Source organism: Pan paniscus, chromosome 19, assembly GCF_029289425.2.
Source record: "Pan paniscus chromosome 19, NHGRI_mPanPan1-v2.0_pri, whole genome shotgun sequence".
In the NCBI taxonomy this organism is placed as follows: Eukaryota; Metazoa; Chordata; class Mammalia; order Primates; family Hominidae; genus Pan; species Pan paniscus.
Genome location: NC_073268.2, coordinates 33,981,982 through 34,003,628, shown reverse-complemented (window position 1 = coordinate 34,003,628; position 21,647 = coordinate 33,981,982). Strand labels below are relative to the sequence as shown.

General features: G+C 38.4%; 1 protein-coding gene across 1 annotated transcript in view; it reads left to right on the top strand.

Moving 5' to 3' along the window:
- The window catches only part of CPD (carboxypeptidase D), an 87,432-nt gene extending 67,212 nt beyond the window's left edge, over window positions 1-20,220 (top strand). The window contains exons 13-21 of the mRNA XM_008965175.5: window positions 1,116-1,311; window positions 3,273-3,408; window positions 6,893-7,024; window positions 7,810-7,905; window positions 8,016-8,080; window positions 12,723-12,854; window positions 13,420-13,605; window positions 13,913-14,012; window positions 16,129-20,220. Coding sequence (XP_008963423.2) covers window positions 1,116-1,311; window positions 3,273-3,408; window positions 6,893-7,024; window positions 7,810-7,905; window positions 8,016-8,080; window positions 12,723-12,854; window positions 13,420-13,605; window positions 13,913-14,012; window positions 16,129-16,355 — 1,270 coding nt within the window. The 3' untranslated portion in view covers window positions 16,356-20,220. The remainder of the gene's footprint in view (window positions 1-1,115; window positions 1,312-3,272; window positions 3,409-6,892; window positions 7,025-7,809; window positions 7,906-8,015; window positions 8,081-12,722; window positions 12,855-13,419; window positions 13,606-13,912; window positions 14,013-16,128) is intronic.
- The last annotated feature ends 1,427 nt before the right edge of the window (window positions 20,221-21,647 follow it).

Below are 21,647 nucleotides of genomic sequence, written 5' to 3'. Positions count from 1 at the left end.
TTTTAGTTAAATATTTTCTCAAAATATGCCACACATGCCAGTGGTGGGGCACAAGAGAGTTTTAGGTGGTACACCAACAGGCACTAAGTACCATTGAATAGCGTCATGAGAAAGCAATAAGGTTTCTGTTAATTTTTCTCAATTTAATATGATTATATTTTTTCTGTCCAATTCTTGTAAATCTCCCTTTATGCTAAAGAAAGCAGACCTTAAGCTCAAAGCTCTTGGGCAAGCAGAGTATTTGACCATTGTTTAATTTTCATTGAATTAGTATTTTTTCCCCACTCAAATTATTTTTACTGTGAAACTGGTGTTGCATTTATAGTAAAATATAACATGACTTATTTACAAATATTAATTTTGATTAAAAAGGGAGGGCCAGGGTGGTGGCTCATGCTGTAATCCCAGCACTTTGGGAGGCTGAGGTGGGAGGATTGCTTGAGGCCAGAAGCACTTGAAACCAGCCTCAGCAATATAGCAAGACCCTGTCTCTACAAAATTTTTTTTTAAAAATTAGCTAGGCATGGTGGTGCAAACCTGTAGTACTACTCCCTTAGGAGACTGAGGCCAGAGGATCACTTGAGTCCTGGAATTCGAGGCTGCAGTGAGCTATGATCAAGCCATTGCATTCCAGCTTGGGTGACATAGTGAGACCCTGTCTCTTAAAAATATAATGACAATAATATAAATAAATAAATAAATAAATAAATAAATAAGGGAGGTTATCTATGTTCATACATACTTAAATATTTCTGTAATAAAAATTTAATTTGTGAGTTAGTACAAAACATATTAACTAAATAGTAGTGTAGATTAAAGAAGATAGGGCAAATATTGTGATGATTGTATGAGAATGACTGAATTTGGAAGGATGGTAAACTAAATCATAATCTTTCCTAAATCTTTCCTAAATCTGATAATATCATCTATTTGATAAATGTTCTTTGGTCAAGGAAAACTAATTTTCTTAAGGTTTTCTGATGCAGTGATTCACTCTTTAAAGACTTTTTAAAACTTTTTGTGTTTTGTTTTCATTTCTATTTTTAAAGTCCATAAGTCAACATTAACATAGTGCTTGATTACTTGCTGATTTTTTTGTTTCTGGTTTTTGAAAGTTTGGGACAGAGCACTGAATATCGTCACATTTGGTCTCTTGAAATCTCCAATAAGCCCAATGTATCTGAGCCTGAAGAACCAAAGATTCGTTTTGTTGCTGGTATCCATGGAAATGCGCCAGTTGGAACTGAACTGCTTTTGGCTCTGGCAGAATTTCTCTGCCTGAACTACAAAAAGAACCCAGCTGTTACCCAAGTAAGAGAATAGCCGAGGTTGACATGCTTTAAAAGGAAAAAGCTCAACATTAATATCAGGGCACCATTTTTAAAATTTTTAATTTCTTGCTAGATTTTACGGAGTCACTTGTAGTACATTATGAACTTTACTCTTTAAAAATGAACCATCTTTGTAGTATATACCCTTTGTTAATAGTGTCTTTCTATTATATTTCCTTGTATGTCTTAAGAGGCATGCAGGAAAGAATACTAAAAATTTACATTCAATTTCCTACTCCGTCATTTAATAGCCACACTACCCTTCCAGTCTTTATTCATAGTTCTTTACTTTTTTTTTTTTTTTTTGAGACAGAGTCCTGCTCTATCACCCAGGCTTGAGTGCAATGGCATGATCTCGGCTCACTGCAACCTCCACCTCCTGGATTCAAGCAATTATCCCGCCTCAGCTTCCTGAGTAGCTGGGACTACAGATGCCCACCACCATGCCCGGCTAATTTTTTTATATTTTTGGTAGAGACGGGGTTTTGCCATGTTGGCCACGCTGGTCTCGAACTCCTGACCTCAGGTAATCCACCTGCCTTGGCCTCCCAAAATGCTGTGAGCCATGGCGTGAGCCATGGCGCCTGGCCAGTTTTTTACATTCTGACTTGAGGGACTTCCATTCTGAATTACTTATAACTAGGACACTATATTGAAAAATCTAGTGAAAGCCTAGTTTTTCAGTATAGTTTTCTTTTTCATGTAATACATAAAAAATTATTGGACATCTTGGCTGCTAAGAGATTTTAGAAAAAGCAATATGGTGTTATCTACTTTAGCAATCTGTGACTACAGAAAAGAACTTTGACTGGGGTGTGATGGCTCATGCCTGTAATCACAACACTTCAGGGGGCTGAAGAGAGAGGACCACTTGAGGCCAGGCGTTTGAGACCAGCCTGAGCAGCAGAGTGATACCTTGTCTCTACAAAAATTTAAAAAATTAGCTGGGCATTGTGGTGCACACCTGTAATCCTAGCTACTTGGGAGGCTAAAGTGGGAGGATCACTTGAGCCTAGTAGGTCAAGACTGCAGTGAGCTGTGATTGCACCACTGCATTCCAGCCTGGGTAACAGGCTGGAATCTCAAAAACAAACAAAACGAAACAAAACTTTGACCCAGAGGCTTGGGCACGTATGATTAAGCATCCTAGTTGTACGTTGCCTCAGAGAAGGGAAGGAAAGAGTGAAACACTCACTAATTGGCACTGTCCATAGTGGACTTAGGAAAGGGAAAAAGAACTGATATTTATTGAATACATATTATGTGCTGGGTAATATACCAGGTATTTTATATACATCATTATATCCTCAACCATGTGATAATGATTATCTCCATTTTATAAATGTAGAAACTGAGGCAGTCCCACAGCTAGAAACTGGTAAAACTAGAATTTAAACCCAAGTATGTCTACTTTGAAGCCCAGTGCAGTTCTGCCTCCCCAAAACAAATTGGGAAAGAATTGATGTCATGATTAGGATCAGAAGGGACCTGTGTAATTAGGTGACATGAACTTAAATCAGACTGACCAAAAATTATGTTATCTTCCTTTGTGGGACAGGTGCTCTGTGTTGCGAACTTACTCAACTCTGCCATTAGAGCACAAAACAGTCATATGTAAATGAATAGTCATGCTTATGTGTCAGTAAAACTTTATATACAATAGCAGGCACCAACTGGATTTGGCCTGCAGTTAGTGGTTTCTCACCCCTGTTCTAAGTCACTGGAAGGTCTCTGGGGACATTAGCTGTACAGTAGTTTTTTGCTTATTTTTAATATATTTGAAGCAAAAGGAAATTTAATTTTTTATTTTTTCATTCATTTTAGTTCTGTCTTTTAAATTAACTGTGTGTAGAATAAACAGACTTTCTGTTTGAGGCATGAGAGGGTACCCATTGATTCTACATGCAGCTAGTAACTCGTTAATTTCTGTTTCTGCTTCAGTTGGTTGACAGGACTAGGATTGTGATTGTCCCTTCTCTAAATCCAGATGGGCGAGAGAGAGCTCAAGAGAAAGACTGTACTTCAAAAATAGGACAAACAAATGCTCGTGGCAAAGATTTGGATACAGACTTCACAAGTAAGACTAATTTTTAGGCTACTAAAGTACTTAGGAGATAATTTTCTTTCTGCTAGAAGATTGATTGATCCATTTTGTCAGTGAATAATGGAGTACTTTCTTGTCTGGGTTATGAATATGAGGTATAAATGAATTCAGACATCTGGAAAAGTTTTTGAATTTTTCTCCATTATTATTTGCAAAAATAATTAAAGTTTTTCATAGAAATTCAATCCATTATATTGGGATGTTTGTTTCTTCACTAGTTGTGTAGAGATGTGTATTCTCTCTCCCCTCCTATGTATGTGTGTATGTGTATACACACACAACACACACGTATGTATATTGATTTGGAGAGCCCTATTTCTTATTTACTTAAATGGGACCTTTTTCATTGAATATGTATCATTGACATGGTTCAATTTCAGTACTTATAGATCTCTAACATTCTTTTTTTTTTTTTTGAGACAGAGTCTCACTCTGTTGCCCAGGCTGGGGTGCAATGGTACAATCTTGGCTCGCCTCCGCCTCTTGGGTTAAGCAATTATCCTGCCTCAGCCTCCTGAATAGCTGGGATTACAGGGACCCACCACCATGCCTGGCCAATTTTTGTATTTTTAGTAGAGATGGGGTTTTATCATGTTGGCCAGGCTGGTCTTGAACTCCCGACCTCGGGTGATCCGCCTGCCCAGCCTCCCAAAGTGCTGGGATTATAGGCATTAGCCACTGTGCCAGGCCCAACATTCTTTTCTAATGGCATCTAGTATGCCATGAATCTATGACAGTACTCTTAATTTATTCAACCATTTTCTACTGATAGATACTTACTTTATTTCTGATTTTTTGCTTTTGTAAACAGTGCTGCAGAGAACACCCAGCTTTCTGAAACTCTAATTTTCTTCCAAAGATAACGTATTTGTCCATTTTCACACTGCTGATAAAGGCATACCCAAGACTGGAAAGAAAAGGAGTTTTAATTTGACTTACAGCTCTACATGGCTGGGGAGGTTTCACAATCATGGTGCAGGATGAAAGCCACTTTTTACATGGTGGCAGCAAGAGAGTGTGAGAAGGAAGCAAAAGCAGATCTGATAAACCCATCAGATCTCGTAAGACTTATTCACTATCACAAGAATAATACGGAAAAGACCCGCCCCCATGATTCAGTTACCTCCCACCGGCTCCCTCCCACAACAAGTGGGAATTCTGGGAGATAAAATTCAAGTTGAGATTTGAGTGGGGACACAGCCAAACCATATCATTCTGCCACTGGCCCCTCCCAAATCTCATGTCCTCACATTTCAAAACCAATCATGCCTTCCCAACAGTCCCCCAAAGTCTTATTTCAGCATTAACTCAAAAGTCCACAGTCCAACATCTCATCTAAGACAGGTCCCTTCTGCCTCTGAGGCTGTAAAATCAAAAGCAAGTTAGTTACTTCCTAGATAAAATAGGGGTACAGGTATTGAGTAAATACAGCCATTCCAAATGGGAGAAATTGGCCAAAATGGAGGGGCTACAGGCCCCATGCAAGTTCAGAATCCAGCAGGGCAGTCAAATCTTAAAAGTTCAAAAATTTTCTCCTTTGACTCCATGTCTTGCATCTAGGTCATGCTGATGCAAGAAGTGGGTTCCCATGGTCTTGGGCAGCTCCACCCCTGTGGCTTTACAGGGTACAGGCTGTCTCCCAGCTGCTTTCACCAGCTGGCATTGAGTGTCTGCGGCTTTTCCAGGGGCATGGTGCAAGCTGTCGTGGATCTACCATTCTGGGGTCTGGAGGACAGTGGCCCTCTTCTCACAGCTCCACTAGGCAGTACCTCAGTAGGGACTCTGTGTGGGGGCTCTGATCCCACATTTCCCTTCTGCACTGCCCTAGCAGAGGTTCTCCATGAGGGGCCTGCCCCTGCAGCAAACTTTTGCCTGGACATCCAAGCTTTTCCATACATCTTCTGAAATCTAGGTGGAGGTTCCCAAACATCAATTCTTGACTTTTTTGTACCCGCGGGCTCAATGCCACATGGAAGCTGCCAGGTCTTGGGGCTTCCACCCATTGAAGCAACAGCCCGAGCTGTACCTTGGCCCCTTTTAGTCACAGCCGGCACAGCTGGGACACAGGGCACCAAGTCCCTAGATTGCCCCCAGCACGGGGACCCTGGGCCCAGCCCACAAAACCAGTTTTTCCTCCTGGGCCTCCAGGCCTTTGATGGGAGGGGCTGCCGAGAAGGTCTCTGACATGGCCTGGAGACATTTTCCCCATGGTCTTGGGGATTAACATTAGGCTCCTGGCTACTTATGCAAATTTCTGCAGCTGGGTTGAATTTCTCCCCAGAAAATGGGTTTTTCTTTTCTATTGCATAGTCAGGCTGCAAATTTTCCAAACTTTTATGCTTTGCTTCCCTTATAAAACTGAATGCCTTTAACAGCACCCGTGTCACCTCTTGAATGCTTTGCTGCTTAGAAATTTCTTCCGCCAGATACCCTAAATCATCTCTCTCAGATTCAAAGTTCCAAAAATCTCTAGGGCAGGGGCAAAATGCTGCCAGTCTCTTTGCTAAAACATAAGAAGAATCATCTTTGCTCCAGTTCCCAACAAGTTCATTATCTCCGTCTGAGACCACCTCAGCCTGGACCTTATTGGTCATATCACTATCAGCATTTTTGTCAAAGCCATTGAACAAGTCTCTAGGAAGTTCTATGCTTTCCCACATTTTCCCATCTTCTTCTGAGCCCTACAAACTGTTCCAACCTCTGCCTGTTACCCAGCTCCAAAGCTGCTTCCACATTTTTGGGTATCTTTTCAGCAACACCTGGCTCTATTGGTACCAATTTACTGTATTAGTCTGTTTTCAAACTGCTAATAAAGACATACTCGAGACTGGGAAGAAAAGGAGATTTAATTGGACTTACAGTCCCACATGGCTGGGGAGGTTTCAAAATCATAGCGGAGGATGAAAGGCACTTCTTACATGGCAGTGGCAAGAGAGAATGAGAAGGAAGTGAAAGTGGAATCCCCTGGTAAACCCATCAGATCTTGTGAGACTTATTCACTATCACAAGAATAGCATGGCAAAGACCCGCCCCCATGATTCAGTCACCTCCCACTGGGTACCTCCCACAACACGTGGGAATTCTGGGAGATACAATTCAAGTTGAGATTTGGGTGGGGGTACAGCCAAACCATATCAGATAGGTTATTTATATATTCCCTAAATTATTTTGTAAAGCTGGATATGCTTATTCTTTTTATTTTTTAATAAGATTTTTCTTTAACTTGCTTAGAGTCATTAGTATATACACATCCTGAAGTACATAATAAAACTCAGACTAACCTACCTTCTGTAATGTATCTTTCTTGCTTGAGATAGTGGCTTATGGAGAAATAAAATATTTATCTACAAATTTTTAAGTTAGCATTTTGATTGTATTCAAGTAGAGAATATTTTCTTAGATACTCATACTAAGATTTAAAATTTGATATTTTATATTTGACTTTTCTCTTTTTTAGATAATGCCTCCCAACCTGAGACTAAAGCCATCATTGAAAATTTGATTCAAAAACAGGACTTTAGTCTTTCTGTTGCCTTAGATGGTGGTTCCATGCTGGTCACATATCCTTATGACAAGCCAGTACAGACAGGTATGTAGAATGTCATTTTATATATATACTGTTTAAGCTTAGGTAGCAAATCCCAATTAAGTAATGTCCCTTCCACATTTTTATAAATAGTGAGCATTTGAGCACACTCTGTGAGCAAATTACCAACCAAAGAAGATTGTACATACATCAGCAGTTCAGTTACTTGGAGAGCTCAGATCTAATGGTAGCCCAGCTTTATTGAGTCTAGCTATCTTGTTCCATCTGTTCCATTTAGTCCACAGGCATTTACTGAGCAATTATTATGTCTGTAAATATTGAGAATATAAAAGTGAGTATGACACGGTTTCTGCCTCATGAAACTCCTATGTAACCAAATACTAACAGTACAGATTTGTCCTTCCCTGTTTTAAACTTTGACTAAGTGGTTGCACCTTATGGTGAGTTAAATAGTTGGTTGTTTAATCTCTGTGGGGTCGCAGTATATGGAGATAGTTTGGGTGGTTTTCAGTGCATCTTACAAAGAGTATTGTTATTAGGCTACAGTTGTCCCAAAATGCAGTAAGACATACCAAAACAAGTTTGTATTTTAGTGTGATAGTCTGTTGTGAAAACTCACCATTAGAACCTTTTCATGTAAGGAGGATGTTTGTCTTCTATTATCTTGGGCTAAATAAAACCTTTTAGGGTTAATTATAGTAACAGTATACTTAAGTGGAGTGCAAAATTTATTAGGAGAAAAAGATGACTTATATCCATGAAGGTTAACTTGGGGGAAAAAAATCATTTGGATTTCTCCACTGACTTCTAAATTTTTCTTTCTATAGTGGAAAATAAAGAGACTCTGAAGCATTTGGCATCTCTTTATGCAAATAATCATCCATCCATGCACATGGGTCAGCCCAGTTGCCCAAATAAATCAGGTAGATGTTTTCCATACCTTTTGTTATTGCTGTTGTTGTTGTTGCTTTTGTGGGGAAAGGAGTTTCACCTTAAGGTCTTCCTGATTCCACATCTCTTAATGCTTTTATAGATGAGAATATTCCAGGAGGAGTAATGCGTGGAGCAGAATGGCATAGTCACCTGGGCAGTATGAAGGTAAGCTTTCTAGAACATGGTTAGAATGGAGTTATGGCCAGGCACAATGCCGTATGTGTAAACCCAGTGCTTTGGGAGGCCAAGGCAGGTGGATTTTCTGAGTTTGGGAGTTCAAGACCAGCCTGGCCAACATGGTGAAACCCCATTTCTACTAAAAATATAAAAATTAGCTGGGTGTGGTGGCAGACGCCTGTAATCCCAGCTACTTGGGAGGCTGAGTCAGGAGAATCGCTTGAACCTGGGAGGTGGACGTTGCAGTGAGTCGAGCCGAGATCGCACTACTGCACTCCAGCCTGGGCAACAGAGCAAGATTCCATCTCAAAAAAAAAAAAAAAAAAAGAATGGAGTTTATGAATATCAGCCATTGAGTACAAGAATAGGTGACTTTTCTGGTATTGTAAAGTGAATGGCATCTGCCTCATGGCTTTCTTGACATGTTTAGCCCTTACATTAACCCGACAGTACTTTTTTGGCCATTTTAACCATTTTTAATTGTACAGTTTAGTGACATTAATTAAATGTTGTGCCCCAAAAACCATATCTATTTCCAAAACTTCATTTGCCCCAGACAGAAACTCTATACCCACTAAGCAATAACTCCCTATTCCCCTCTCCCACGGCTCGTGGAACCCCTGTCTACTTTCTGCCTCTATGAATTTGCCTATTGTAGGTATTTCATGTAAGTTGAATCATACAATATTTACCCTTTCACTTAGCAAAATGTTTTTAGGATTCATCCATTTTAGAGCATGTATCATTACTTCATTCATTTTTATGGCTGAATAATATTCTATTTATGTTTATACCACATTTTATTTGTTAATTCATGTGTCGATGGGCACTTGGATTTCTACTTTTTGGCTGTTGCAAATGATGTTGCCATGAAGATTGGTATTGCAGGTATCTGTTTGAACCCTGTGCTGCCATGAACATTGGTATTACAAGTATCTGTCACTTCTTTGGGGTAGATACCTAGGAGTGGAATTGCCTGGTTATATTGTAAGTCTATGTTTCACCTTTTGAGGAACCACCAAACTGTTTTCCACAGCAGCTGCACCATTTTACATTCCTTACCAGCAATGTTTGAGGTTTCCAATTTTCCCATATCCTCTCCTCACCAACACTTATTTGCTGGTTTTTTTTTTTTTTTTAAACAGAGTCTCACTTTGTTGCTCAGGCTGGAGTGCAGTGGCTATGGCTCCTTCGCAGCTTATTGCAGCCTGAACCTCCCAGGCCCAAGCGATCCCCCCACCTCAGCCTCCTGAGTAGCCAAGACCACCCGCATGCACCACCATGCGGAACCAATTATTTTTAATTCTTTGTAGAGACAGGGTCTCCCTTTGTTGCCTAGGCTGGAGTTCTTTATATATTAATATAAAAGGCTGAGCGTGGTGGTGGCTCATGCCTATAATCCCAGCACTTTGGGAGGCCGAGGTGGGAGGATCACCTGAGGTCAGTCAGGAGTTTGAGACCAGCCTGGCCAACATGGTGAAACCCATCTCTACTAAAAATACAAAAAAATTAGCTGGGCGTGGTGGCAGGCACCTGTAATCCCAGCTACTTGGGAGGCTGAGGCAGGAGAATCGCTTGAACTTGGGAAGCAGAGGTTTCAGTGAGCCGAGATTACACCATTGCACTCCAGCCTGGGCAACAAGCACGAAACTCTGTCTCAAAAAAACGAATAAACAAACAAAACCCATTCTGGATGCTGTGTATTCTAGATAGGAAATTCTTATCAGATACATGATTTGCAAGTATTTTCTCCTATTCTTTAGGTTACCTTTTAAATTTCTTGATTATGTCCTTTGATACATGAGTTTTTAATTGTAATGAAATCCAGTGTACCTGTTTTTGTTGTTGTTGCTTTTGCAGTTGTTATCCTATCTAAGGATCTGTTGCTAAATCCAAGGTCATGAAGATGCCCTGCCCCACCCCATGTTTTCTTTTCTTTTTTTTGGAGGGCAGATGTGGGATGAGTGGGAGGGGTGGGGTACATGGCCCCCCTGCCCACCTCCCTGCTCCCTGCCGCCTATCCTTGTGTTTTCTTTGAAGAGTTTTATGGGCTTGGCACGGTGGCTCAGGCCTGTAATCTGAGCACTTTGGGAGGCCAAGGTGGGTGGATCATTTGATGTCAGGAGTTCAAGACCGGCCTGGCCAACATGTTGAAACCCCATATACTAAAAATACAAACATTAGCCAGGCTGTAGTGCTGCGCACCTGTAATCCCAGCTACCCGGGAGGCTGTGGCAGGAGAATTGCTTGAGCCTGGGATGGGAAGATTGCGAAGAGCCGAGATCTCGCCACTGCACTTGAGTCTGGGCAACAGAGTGAGACCCTGTCTCAAAAAAAAAAAAAAGAAAAAAAAGAATTTTATGGATCAAGCTGTCATATTTCAGTCATTGATGCAGTTTATTTTTTATGGTATGAAGTAGGAGTTCAACTTCGTTTGTTTGTATGTAGAAATTCAGTTGTGTCAGCACTATTTGTTGAAAGACTATTCTTTCCCCACTGAATGGTTTTGGTATCCTTCCCAAAAATGAGTTTACCATAGATGTGTGGATTTATTTCTGGACTCTCAATTCTATTCCATTGGTCTATATGTTTGCCTTTATGCCAGTATCACTTTTTTTTTTTTGGTTGTTGTTTTCCTTTTTTTAATTTATTTTTTATTTATTTTTATTTATTTTTTATTTTTTATTTTTTTATTATACTTTAAGTTTTAGGGTACATGTGCACAACGTGCAGGTTAGTTACATATGTATATATGTGCCATGTTGGTGTGCTGCACTCATCAACTCATCATTTAACATTAGGTATATCTCCTAATGCTATCCCTCCCCCCACCCCAAAACAGGCCCTGGTGTGTGATGTTCCCCTTCCTGTGTCCATGTGTTCTCATTGTTCAATCCCCACCTATGAGTGAGAACATGCGGTGTTTGGTTTTTTGTCCTTGCGATAGTTTGCTGAGAATGATGGTTTCCAGCTTCATCAGTATCACTGTTTTGATTAATGTAGGTTTGTTGTAGTAAGTTGTAAAATTGGAACGTGTGAGTCTTTCAGCTTTATTGTTCTTAAAGATTGTTTTGGCTATTCAGAGCCCCTTGTCATTCCATTTGAATTTGAGCATTGGCTTTTCTTTTTCTGAGAAAAGGGGTGTTGGAATTTTGTTAGAGGTTGTGTTAAAACCGTATATCACTTTGTGTAGTATTGACATCTCTACAATATTGTCCTCCTATCCATTATTTAGGTCTTCTTTAATTTCTGACAGCATTTTAATTCATTGTCCATCCACTTCAAATTAGGCAGGAGTTGTTAGCAGATGGGTGGTTGGCTGATCATTTTATTCACATGTGCAACCAGAAAATTGACTTTATTCCCATTTCTGCCTGTCTTCCCTCCTTTATTTACTAAGAACTTACTACTGGGAGGCATTTTGCTATATTAGTGATAAATAAAATATACTGCCTGGCCTATTGTACAAATTAACTGTGTTACATAATTAATTGATTTGATCTGGAAGAGAGCAACTCTCAGCAGGCCGTGAGAAATTAAAGACACAAAAAATTATATCTAGTCAGAGATACAGCCTTTTCTCTGTAGAGGAGATGGCATTTGGGCTGCAGAGATAGTGAAGCAGAACATTCCAGAAAGAGGAAGCAGTACATAGCAGAAGTCTAATTTAGTTAGAATATGGGGTGTAATGCAGAGCCACAGAAGTTTAAGAATGGAAAGAGTGCTTGTTGCTTTGAATGCTTTGTTTAAAAAAGAATGGGAAACTGAGGTTTTGAGCAGGGGTAACAATATTGACATGATCTGAGCTATGCTATGGGAAAACTAATCTCTAAATAATCAGTTAAGATAGTTTGGAGGAAGGAGAGACTGGTACAGGGAGACTGGTTTGGAATTATCTAGACAAAAAGTAATGAGGACCTAGGTTATGCTAGTGGCAACGAGAGTAGAGTCAAAGGATGACATTTTAGATATTCTATAGAGGTAGAATTGACAAGATTCAGCAAATTATGGATGATAGTGAGATAGAGAAGTCAAAGACAAGAGGTTTCATTGCTATGTAAGAAAATGAGTTAATACCATTAACTGAGTTAGGAAAAAGAAGAGATTTTGGGAAAAGGTGGTAAGCTGGGTTTTTGAACCTGTCTGCACAGGCAGTTCCTGTACCTTGATAATATCAATGCCGTATTGCAGGGAGTGGATATTGTCACCAGCAGGGGTCCAGGTTGAGGGTATGAGAGAGCTAATGATCATTATCTCCATAGCTTCAAGTACAACTGTGACATTTCTGGGTTTTGAGGGAAGCTGACCCTCTTCTGCATGTACTCATTCATTCATTTCTTCAGCAAACCCGAATAAACCCCATCTACCTGGCACTACCAGGCACTGTGGGAAGCACTGAAGATAGGAAAATGAATTCGACATAGCCCCTGTCCTCAAGGGCTCTCATAGAGTTTGTGATTGATTATAATACAGAGAGGTTTATTTATATTTGTCATAAAATGCTTTACAGCTTCTTTGTTTACATCAGCTACGTTTTCTTTTCATTTACTCCATTTGTTGTATTACAAAGCCTCATTCTTTCTTTTACTTATTAATTTTCCCACATTTGATTTTGAACTTTATATTCTAGGATTATAGTGTCACCTATGGCCATTGTCCGGAAATCACAGTATACACAAGCTGCTGTTACTTTCCTAGTGCTGCACGACTCCCTTCCTTGTGGGCAGACAATAAGAGATCTCTTCTTAGTATGTTAGTGGAGGTGAGTCTTTTCCTTTTAACTGGAGGCAAACTCCCAGGAATATGTTCAGTGAAAACCTTTATCAAAACATTGTCTTTTACCAAAAATGTATATTATTTATTTTAAATTTATATAGAAAGAAGAGTTTTGGTCATTTTATGTTTCCTAAATAGATGCCATTTATTCACATCTCTGGAATCTGCTATAATTTAGGTAATTTGACCTTGCAAGATGCTGCAAGTTCTTTAATTTGAATATCACAGAGTTACTGGAGTCAGTATACCATGGTAGGAAGGAAATCACTCAAGGCATTAGAAGATTGGGTTCTAATGCTTTAGGCTATGACAATATCAGAGTTCTCTTTTATTTCCAGCTCTGTGAGCCTGAATATTGAATGAATAGCAAACAAGGTCAGAGTCAGTGGGGAGGGAAGAGAAGAAGCAGGCCATACAGAGTTTGATACTTGTTTGTGTGTGGTTTTTGTTTTGTTTGTTTGTTTGGTTGGTTTTGGTCATGCCTCAAGCTAGTGCCTCTACGATGTCTGGCATTATGACAACATAAATTTATATTTTAAACATTTTTTCAGGTTCACAAGGGAGTTCATGGATTTGTTAAAGATAAGACTGGAAAGCCAATCTCTAAAGCAGTCATTGTACTTAATGAAGGAATAAAGGTACAAACAAAAGAGGGAGGTTATTTCCATGTACTCTTAGCGCCAGGTGTCCATAACATTATTGCCATCGCTGATGGGTACCAGCAACAACATTCACAGGTAAGAAACTCAAATTGAGTAGCATCATGTAAATTTTTATTCTTAATAATACTTCTGTTTTATTTTGAAACTCTTGTTAGAAATCTTGAAGGGAATAAAGAAATTAAAAGTGTGACTGCCTCTTGATTATGATATCTTGTTATCCTTGTACCCCTTGCTAACAAAAGGGAAAATTTTCTAGCATTTTGTATACTTTAGATGGCAATGCATCATCTCCTTAGTTTGCTATATGGGGCCTAATAATATAGCAGGGATACAGTACACCTTAAGCAGAATTTGTCATGATTCTTACACTTTCTCCTTCTAGGTCTTTGTGCATCATGATGCAGCTAGTTCTGTGGTGATAGTCTTTGACACAGATAACCGGATATTTGGTTTGCCAAGGGAGCTTGTGGTAACTGTATCAGGTAAAGACATTTTGATTTTTAGTAGTAAAAGTTAAAAACAATCTTGACATTTCAATATGAGAGTGGGTCACCTCTCTCATATTGATCCTGAAACTAATCACTTGTCTTCTAATGTCTCCTTATCTAAATGTGATTCTCCTGGACCTCTGTTCTCGCATATGTTCTCCTGGCTTGCCTTTCTCTGCCGAGACCAGCTCCATCAAGGAGACCCTAACCCAGCAGTGCTAGAGAAATTAAAGACACACACAGAAATATAGAGGTGTCAAGTGGGAAATCAGGGGTCTCATAGCCTTCGGCGCTGAGAACCTCCAACAGAGATTTACCCAGGTGTTTATTAACAGCAAGCCAGTCATTAGCATTGTTTCTATAGATATTAGATTAGCTGAAAGTATCCCTTATGGGAAACGAAGGGATGGGCCGAAATAAAGGGATGGGTTGGGCTAGTTATCTGCAGCAGGAGCATGTCCTTAAGGCACAGATCACTCATGCTATTGTTTGTGGTTTAAGAACGCCTTTAAGCAGTTTTCCGCCCTGGGTGGGCCAGGTGTTCCTTGCCTTCATTCCGGTAAACCCACAACCTTCTAGTGTGGATGTCATGGCCATCATGAACATGTCACAGTGCTGCAGAGATTTTGTTTATGGCCAGTTTTGGGGCCAGTTTATGGCCAGATCTTGGGGGGCCTGTTCCCAACACTTCTCTTTCTTCAGGTCTATACTCAAACATCACCTCCACGGAGAGGCTTTCCCTGATCACCCTAGCTACCCCTGTCACTATCTCTATCCTGCTTTTTTTCATTATAGCACTTTCATAACATTATATATTTGTTCATGTATTTGTCTATATTCAATCTCTCCCACTAAAACATAAGTTCTGAGAGAGGGAGGAATCTACCTGTATCCTCCAAGCCTAGAACGATGGTTAGCACGCAGTGGGTCTTAATGAAGAGTTGTTGAATGAATGAATGATTTGCTTTATATTAAAGTCATAAGTTCCTAGGACTTTGACTTATATTAGTTCTGCTTTTTCAAGATCCAGGAAAGAGGAAATGTTTGTTTATGCTGGAACTAATTCATGTCATTGCTTGGATTACTGAAAGGTTAGGAAGAAAAAAAATGTGGTAAAATGAATACTCTGCTGTACTTTATCTGTTTGATACAAACAGCCTTAGTTTATTTCTAAGTGCAGCTTGGATGAGGCAGAATAACCAAGTTTTATCACAGGGTTCCTGTGGGAGAGACCCTTAGTTGAGAGAAAGTAGTATATTGGAAACATGGCCCAATCATAGATCCTGTGTGGTGTATTTAAAGGGTTCTTAGCTTGTCTCAGATAAAGTGTAAATAACTTAGTGGTTAAAAACACAGGAGGTAGAATTCAGCCATGGTTTAAATCTGGCTCTGTCACCCATTAGCTATTGTGAACTTAGTTTTTATTACTTTTAGTTTCTAACACTTTTATTTTGATAACCTCGTACAAATTTAAAATAAACAAGGAGATTTGGATGAAATGAAAGTTTACTGGAAAGGAAAAGTATAATAGAAGTCATAAAAAGCATGTTGCAGAACAGTAGACACAGTATAATTTCATTATGGTAAAAGAAAAAAATACATGTATGTGCATATGCATAAAGAAAGATCTGGAGCCAGGCATGGTGGCTCACGCCTGTAATCCCAGCACTTTGGGAGGCCAAGGCAGGTGGATCACTTGAGGTCAGGAGTTCTAGACTAGCCTGGGCAACATGGCAAAACCCCATCTCTAGCAAAAATCAAAAAAAATTAGCCAGGTGTGGTGGTGTGCACCTGTGGTACTACTTGGGAGGCTGAGGTGGGAGGATTACACACACACACAAAAGATCTTATAACTAAAAATGATCTCTGGGTAATGGAAATGTAAATATAGGAGGTTTTTTGGTTTTGGCTTTGTTAGTTTGCTTATCTGTATTTTTAAACTTTGTATATTGTACATATACTGCTTCTATAATAATAAAGGTTGTTCTTAAGTGCATGAAATAGAAATAAAATAAATGAGGGGTATATTATTAAAAGTTCCATTGTAAGCGGCTGCTTATTAATATCCTTAAAGTATAATATCACCCACATGATGGTTTTTGTTTGTCAGGTGCTACTATGTCGGCATTGATCCTAACAGCTTGCATTATTTGGTGCATCTGCTCAATCAAGTCTAATAGACACAAGGATGGCTTTCATCGGCTCAGGCAGCATCATGATGAGTATGAAGATGAAATTCGCATGATGTCTACCGGCTCCAAGAAGTCCCTCCTAAGCCATGAGTTCCAGGATGAAACAGACACTGAAGAGGAAACATTATATTCTAGCAAACATTGAAAAACACATTTTGCATATCTCCCAGCATAAGTACCAAGCAAAATTACAGTTCCTCTTGGGAGAACACTGCATTAAGAAGAGAGACTCTCTTGCTTCTTCAAAGAGCTTTGGGAAATTAAATTGCTAAATTTGTATTCTCTGTGAATTTCACTGGCAGTTTTGAACTTCCCTTCCTTAAAGTACTCTAAACCTTTAAAAAAAAATCTGATTTATGCAGCAGAGATGGGACAGCCACTTTTTCTTTTTAATTTAAGATGAGCTATTTGGAGCTTATGTAATAATGGCATAAAGCCAACTAGAGGATGTTGTATTTTGCACATCAGGTGTTTACTAGTGGCTTTAGTATTTTTCTTTGTTTTAAATGGCCAAAAGAATCCAGAAACATTAAGGCAGGGACAGCAGTCAGAATCGACATAAAGCTTTAAAAACTCAAGGTTTTTTCAACCTACTGAGGAGTACTTTTCTCTAGTTGTTAAATAGCTGGAGTTTTTCTTATTCAGGTTTAATGGAGGTTGAATTGATTTTTAAACACATATAACAGTAGGAAATGAATAAATGGGCTTCTGCATTTGGCTTTCTACCTGTTCCAAGGCTAGATCGGAACTGGTAGACTACGCTGTAAGCAGGATTTCACTACCTCTCTTAAGGTTTAGCAAACTTCTAAATAGCCCATTTTAAGGGAGAACTTACTAACTTTGTTGTGAAAGGTCTAAATGCCCACTTGAATGAAGCTGAGAGAGAGATCTAGCAAAAGCTAAAACTCATGTTGTCTATCTTTGAACTTGGTAAAAACCCACAGGTGCTGCTGCTTATATCTGTGAAGCACTAGCTTATTCTAGGAATGCCTGATTCTTTAATATTGCCTAAATCGGAACCTTTTTCTATGTTGCACACATGGTTTTCAGATGACCCAGCCATCTACAAGATCTGAATTCTACTGAAAATATCTAGAAATGTGGAAGAGACCTACTTGCACATTCTTAACCTGTATTTGAACACAAAATATCTATACTTCATGCTCCAGCCCAAGCCTATACCCTGTAATAGCATACTATTATTGAAATCGCTTGAGCGGTCTTGTTCACATAGACCTCTGGGAGTGATTTGGTTCTTTGCCCTAATGTTTCATTTGACGGTCTCTTTTTGATCAACCAATTTTGCTAAAAGTTCAGTCGAAAGCTTTTAAGTATAGCTTCCTCCCTTGAAAAAAAATGTAAACTATGACTGCTGAGTGATAAAACACTGTGGTGTGAAAGTGTCATCTTCACTGCCAATCAGGCAAAGACCGGAAAGATTTGCATTTTATTATGTCTGTCTTATCATGCAATGGAAATGATGCTTTTTGTAAGTATGCATCTTACCAATGATGTAACGGTTTAATACCTTTGAATGTTTTAATAACCAAGTTGCTGCTGAACTTATGCTAAATCAGGGGACCAAAAAACTTGCTCTTATCTTCTCAAATTGTATTCTATATCCATTAATGTATCAGTTATCCCAAAGCCTTCAGGTGGAGGGGTTTACCACCTTCCTAGGTCGTTCAACCAGGTTTTGTGAGGAATGCATTCAAAGTGGCTTTATAAAAGAAGATTTTGTTTAGCAAGAATAATGAGGTCATGTCATTTGTTAATAAGTATCTGTGATAAATCCGTGGTTCAAGGTTAAGCCATTCTGGTATTCTGGTATTAGCAACTGTAAATTCTGCCACCTCATACATGGAACAGAGCTTGTGGGATGCTAATAGTTAGTGAAGTATACATGATTTAATTTCTAATAATCTTTATGTTTTCTTTAAGGATGGTGGTGTATTGCTCTTTTTCAGCTTTATTTTTAAGAGTACAGTCAGGAAACCAACAAGGGGCCTAAGAGTGGCTGCCCCTGCTTGGGACATTACAGCAAGTGAAACAAAGTTAATGTGACAAGCTTTGCTTTGTTATCATTGGTCTTCACTAGAGGATACCTTTTACATGTACTTCTCTCTTGGATCAAATATGTCTTTAACTGTACATCTCAGTGGCTGGAGGCCATGCCTTTTAAGCATGTGTAAAATTTTTAAAGAAACGAACATACACATAGTTATTTTAGTAATATTTCCTGAAAGAAAAACCAAATTCTGCTATAAATCTTGATCTTCAATGAACTTTTAAATAATGCATTTAGCTGGAAAACAAGACTTTCCCAGCTTGTGTTACCTAGAAGCGTGAATGTATAGGATACCTGACTACTAAGACTATATTCTCAGCCCTGCCCTGTCTTTTATTTGCGGATCTAATCTAATATTAGAATATATTAACCACTTAAGGCATTGAAGCCATATGGGATGGGGAATGCATTTCTTCAGTGTTTCTCCGAGAGACTTTCCATTTCCTTGGAGTTATGGCGGCAAGTAAGTATCATAGTATCAAGAAATTTGCCTAAATCTGAGTTGTGCCTTTCTTTACTCACAAGGTATGGGCTTTGTCCTGGTGATCAGTTTGTAAGCCTTCTTCCTTCCCAGCTCCTTAATAAAAGCAAAGTGATTGAGTAGGTAATGTTCAAAGTGTCTGCCTGTGTACATGTACTTGTATTGATTATGTAGTTCAGTAAGATGTGCCCAAGTCATTTCAGAAAGAAAGACCCTTTGGTTTTGATGCATTTTGCTGAACACTTGGGTAGTGAGTGGGATCCTATCCAGTTGAGGAATGCTTGCAATGCTCATTGAAGGGATTTTCTTTGGGACTTTGTCATCTTCCAGGAAGGAAACATATTGTATATTTGGCCCAGTGTGATTGATTGCTTTATCTTTGGTAACTTTTACTTGAATGGGATTTGCTGAATTAATGACTATTGAATTTAAAACTAATTATGAGTTGACAAATAAATAAAAGGTAGTGTTTATGTCTGAGCTTATTGTGTTTGAGCTAACACCAGGTTACTCAGTAACCATGACCTGCTCCTCCATTTCCATTTATTCTCAACATTAAATAGTTTTATCTTGTTGTTGCCAGAAATGCACTTGTGCCAGGTATTGTCCCTGCTGTATGAAAAGCTTCTTGGCAATGAATTCTGTAATAGTGCCCTACATTATGGTTTTCTGGTGGAATTGTTTTAACAGTGACAACCCAGGATTTCCAATATATTTTTGTTTTATTGTTATTACCAAAAATTCCACTATGATTGATGTTCAGTGATTTTCTATAGCAACTTTTTTGGTAACTCTTTGGGTTTCTGATTTGTTTTAGCTAAAATTTTGGGGATATGATTTGGGTCTTTGATTAATGTCAACTGAACTTGGATTTCTAGTTCATGAAGAAATCTCTCCCAATACCCATTTATCCTATTTTTAGCAATAATTCGTTAATGATTCCACTTGATTTTCAGAATATTGTCCTGGTTGATTTTGATTTGACAGCGTACATTATGAAATTTGAAAGTAGGTTACCATTTTGAGGCAGTTGGATATAAATTATGTAAATATGTATGATTATGATTTTTATAAATGGCATAACATGAGTGTACTAACTACCTTCTATGCTGGCCATGCTACAGATTTTCTGGAGGTATGACAATAGTATTTTTTTATGCTCAGATTAAAAATCAGCTTTTCACCTCTCCAGTTTTTCCAAGTGATACTCCCAGTTCTAGAGCAATCTACAGCTGTTTATATGAGGTGCCCAACACCCATTCATCTCAAGTGCTTCAGTCTTTGGTTTATTTCATGCACTGTGCCTTCAAAATGAAATTTTTAAAAGGGACTTTAAATGAAGTTGAATAGTAGTTTTTAAAAGTCAATTTGTAATTTATGTGAAATCTAACTGTAATGAGGTCCTTTCTGTTTTTTATATGTAAACAGATCTACTAATCCTGTATAAAAGTTATTTTACGATGTTTGTCTTTCTTTGTGTTTTGTCTCATAATCTTTTTTCAGATGCAATATGCCGGAAAAAGTTATAGGTCCAGTTTGAAAATTATTTAGTTTTTCTGCCTATGCTAGTGGAAAAATAGTACCAGGATCAGAATACAGGGTATCACCTATGGAATGTTTCTGTATTTATGAATTGACTCAAAAGAAAGCTTTGTTTCTGAAATTGCATTATGTAGTAGCCACAGTTTTCTGTTTGTAACTCAGCTAGATTGTTATATATGTTCAATCATTTCACAATAACAACACAAAACTGGTCATTGAAAGGTTTTTATGTACGCATTTTAAACTTGTTCGTTAAAAATTTGGTCCTTTTTCCAGGTGAGGCCCAGTTAGAATAATGTGTCCCGGCACTTTTAGGCACAGCAAGGATGAATTCAATATCCCCTTTTCACTTAGCAACAATGTGTTACTTCTACCCTAATAGGAATTGGGAAAGCAAAGTTATATGAGAAAGACTCTGCTGATAAAGTACTCATAGTCCAGACCAGAGAAATATAAATGGAAATAAGTTATATTTCAGTAGTGATTGGTTCATCTAAAAGTCTCTGCTGTAAAGGAAATAAAGCATAGAGGTTTGAGCATGGACTTTGGAGTTGGACCAATCTGTGACTGATTCTTCGTTCTGCTACTTGCTTCCAATGTGACCTTGTACAAGTTTCTTGACATTCTCTGAGCCTCAGTTTCTCTACTGGTTAAAGAATAATCCTTGATAGGATTGCAGTGGAAAATTAAATGAAATAATGTTAGCAAAGGTCCCAAGATAATATTTGACTTGGAATTGAATGCCCATGGTAACCAGCATCATTTTCCTTCATGTGATGTCTTCTTATGCCTTTGAAAGAAAGTTACTTTATCAAATGTATAAATAAAGATCTGTTTATAGGTGATCTTTTTAATTTAGAAGAAATTCTGAGACACAAATACTAAAAAAAAAAAGAAATTTTTTATTATGTGGTTCAATAGATTGTCTAAAGCATGGCAGTAAAGTTTTAATTATGCCAAGATGCTTCATATTTGTTTTTAAATGAAATTAAGTTGTATTTATGCTTCTTTAGTGAAAACAGCCTTACTTAACTGCTACAGGAAGTGTGAATAGTGATAACAGTTCTTTTTCTCTCAGTGTTTGAAATATTTTCCTGAATTTTCTTAGTTTTCTCATACCTGAATCAAGAACCCTCTTGGTTTGTTTCATAAACAGTAATCTAGTTATTATGTTCAGCTTTTCAGATTTATAATAGCTGATTGTTCTCAGCAAATTAAACATGATGGTCAACGCTAATACTACTCAATTATGAATAAGTGCCATTGTGTGGGTCTTCATGTCTTAGTCTCACTTATAGTTAGAATACCAACTGGTTCTATGCTATTTATTGCAAACCTCAGATAAA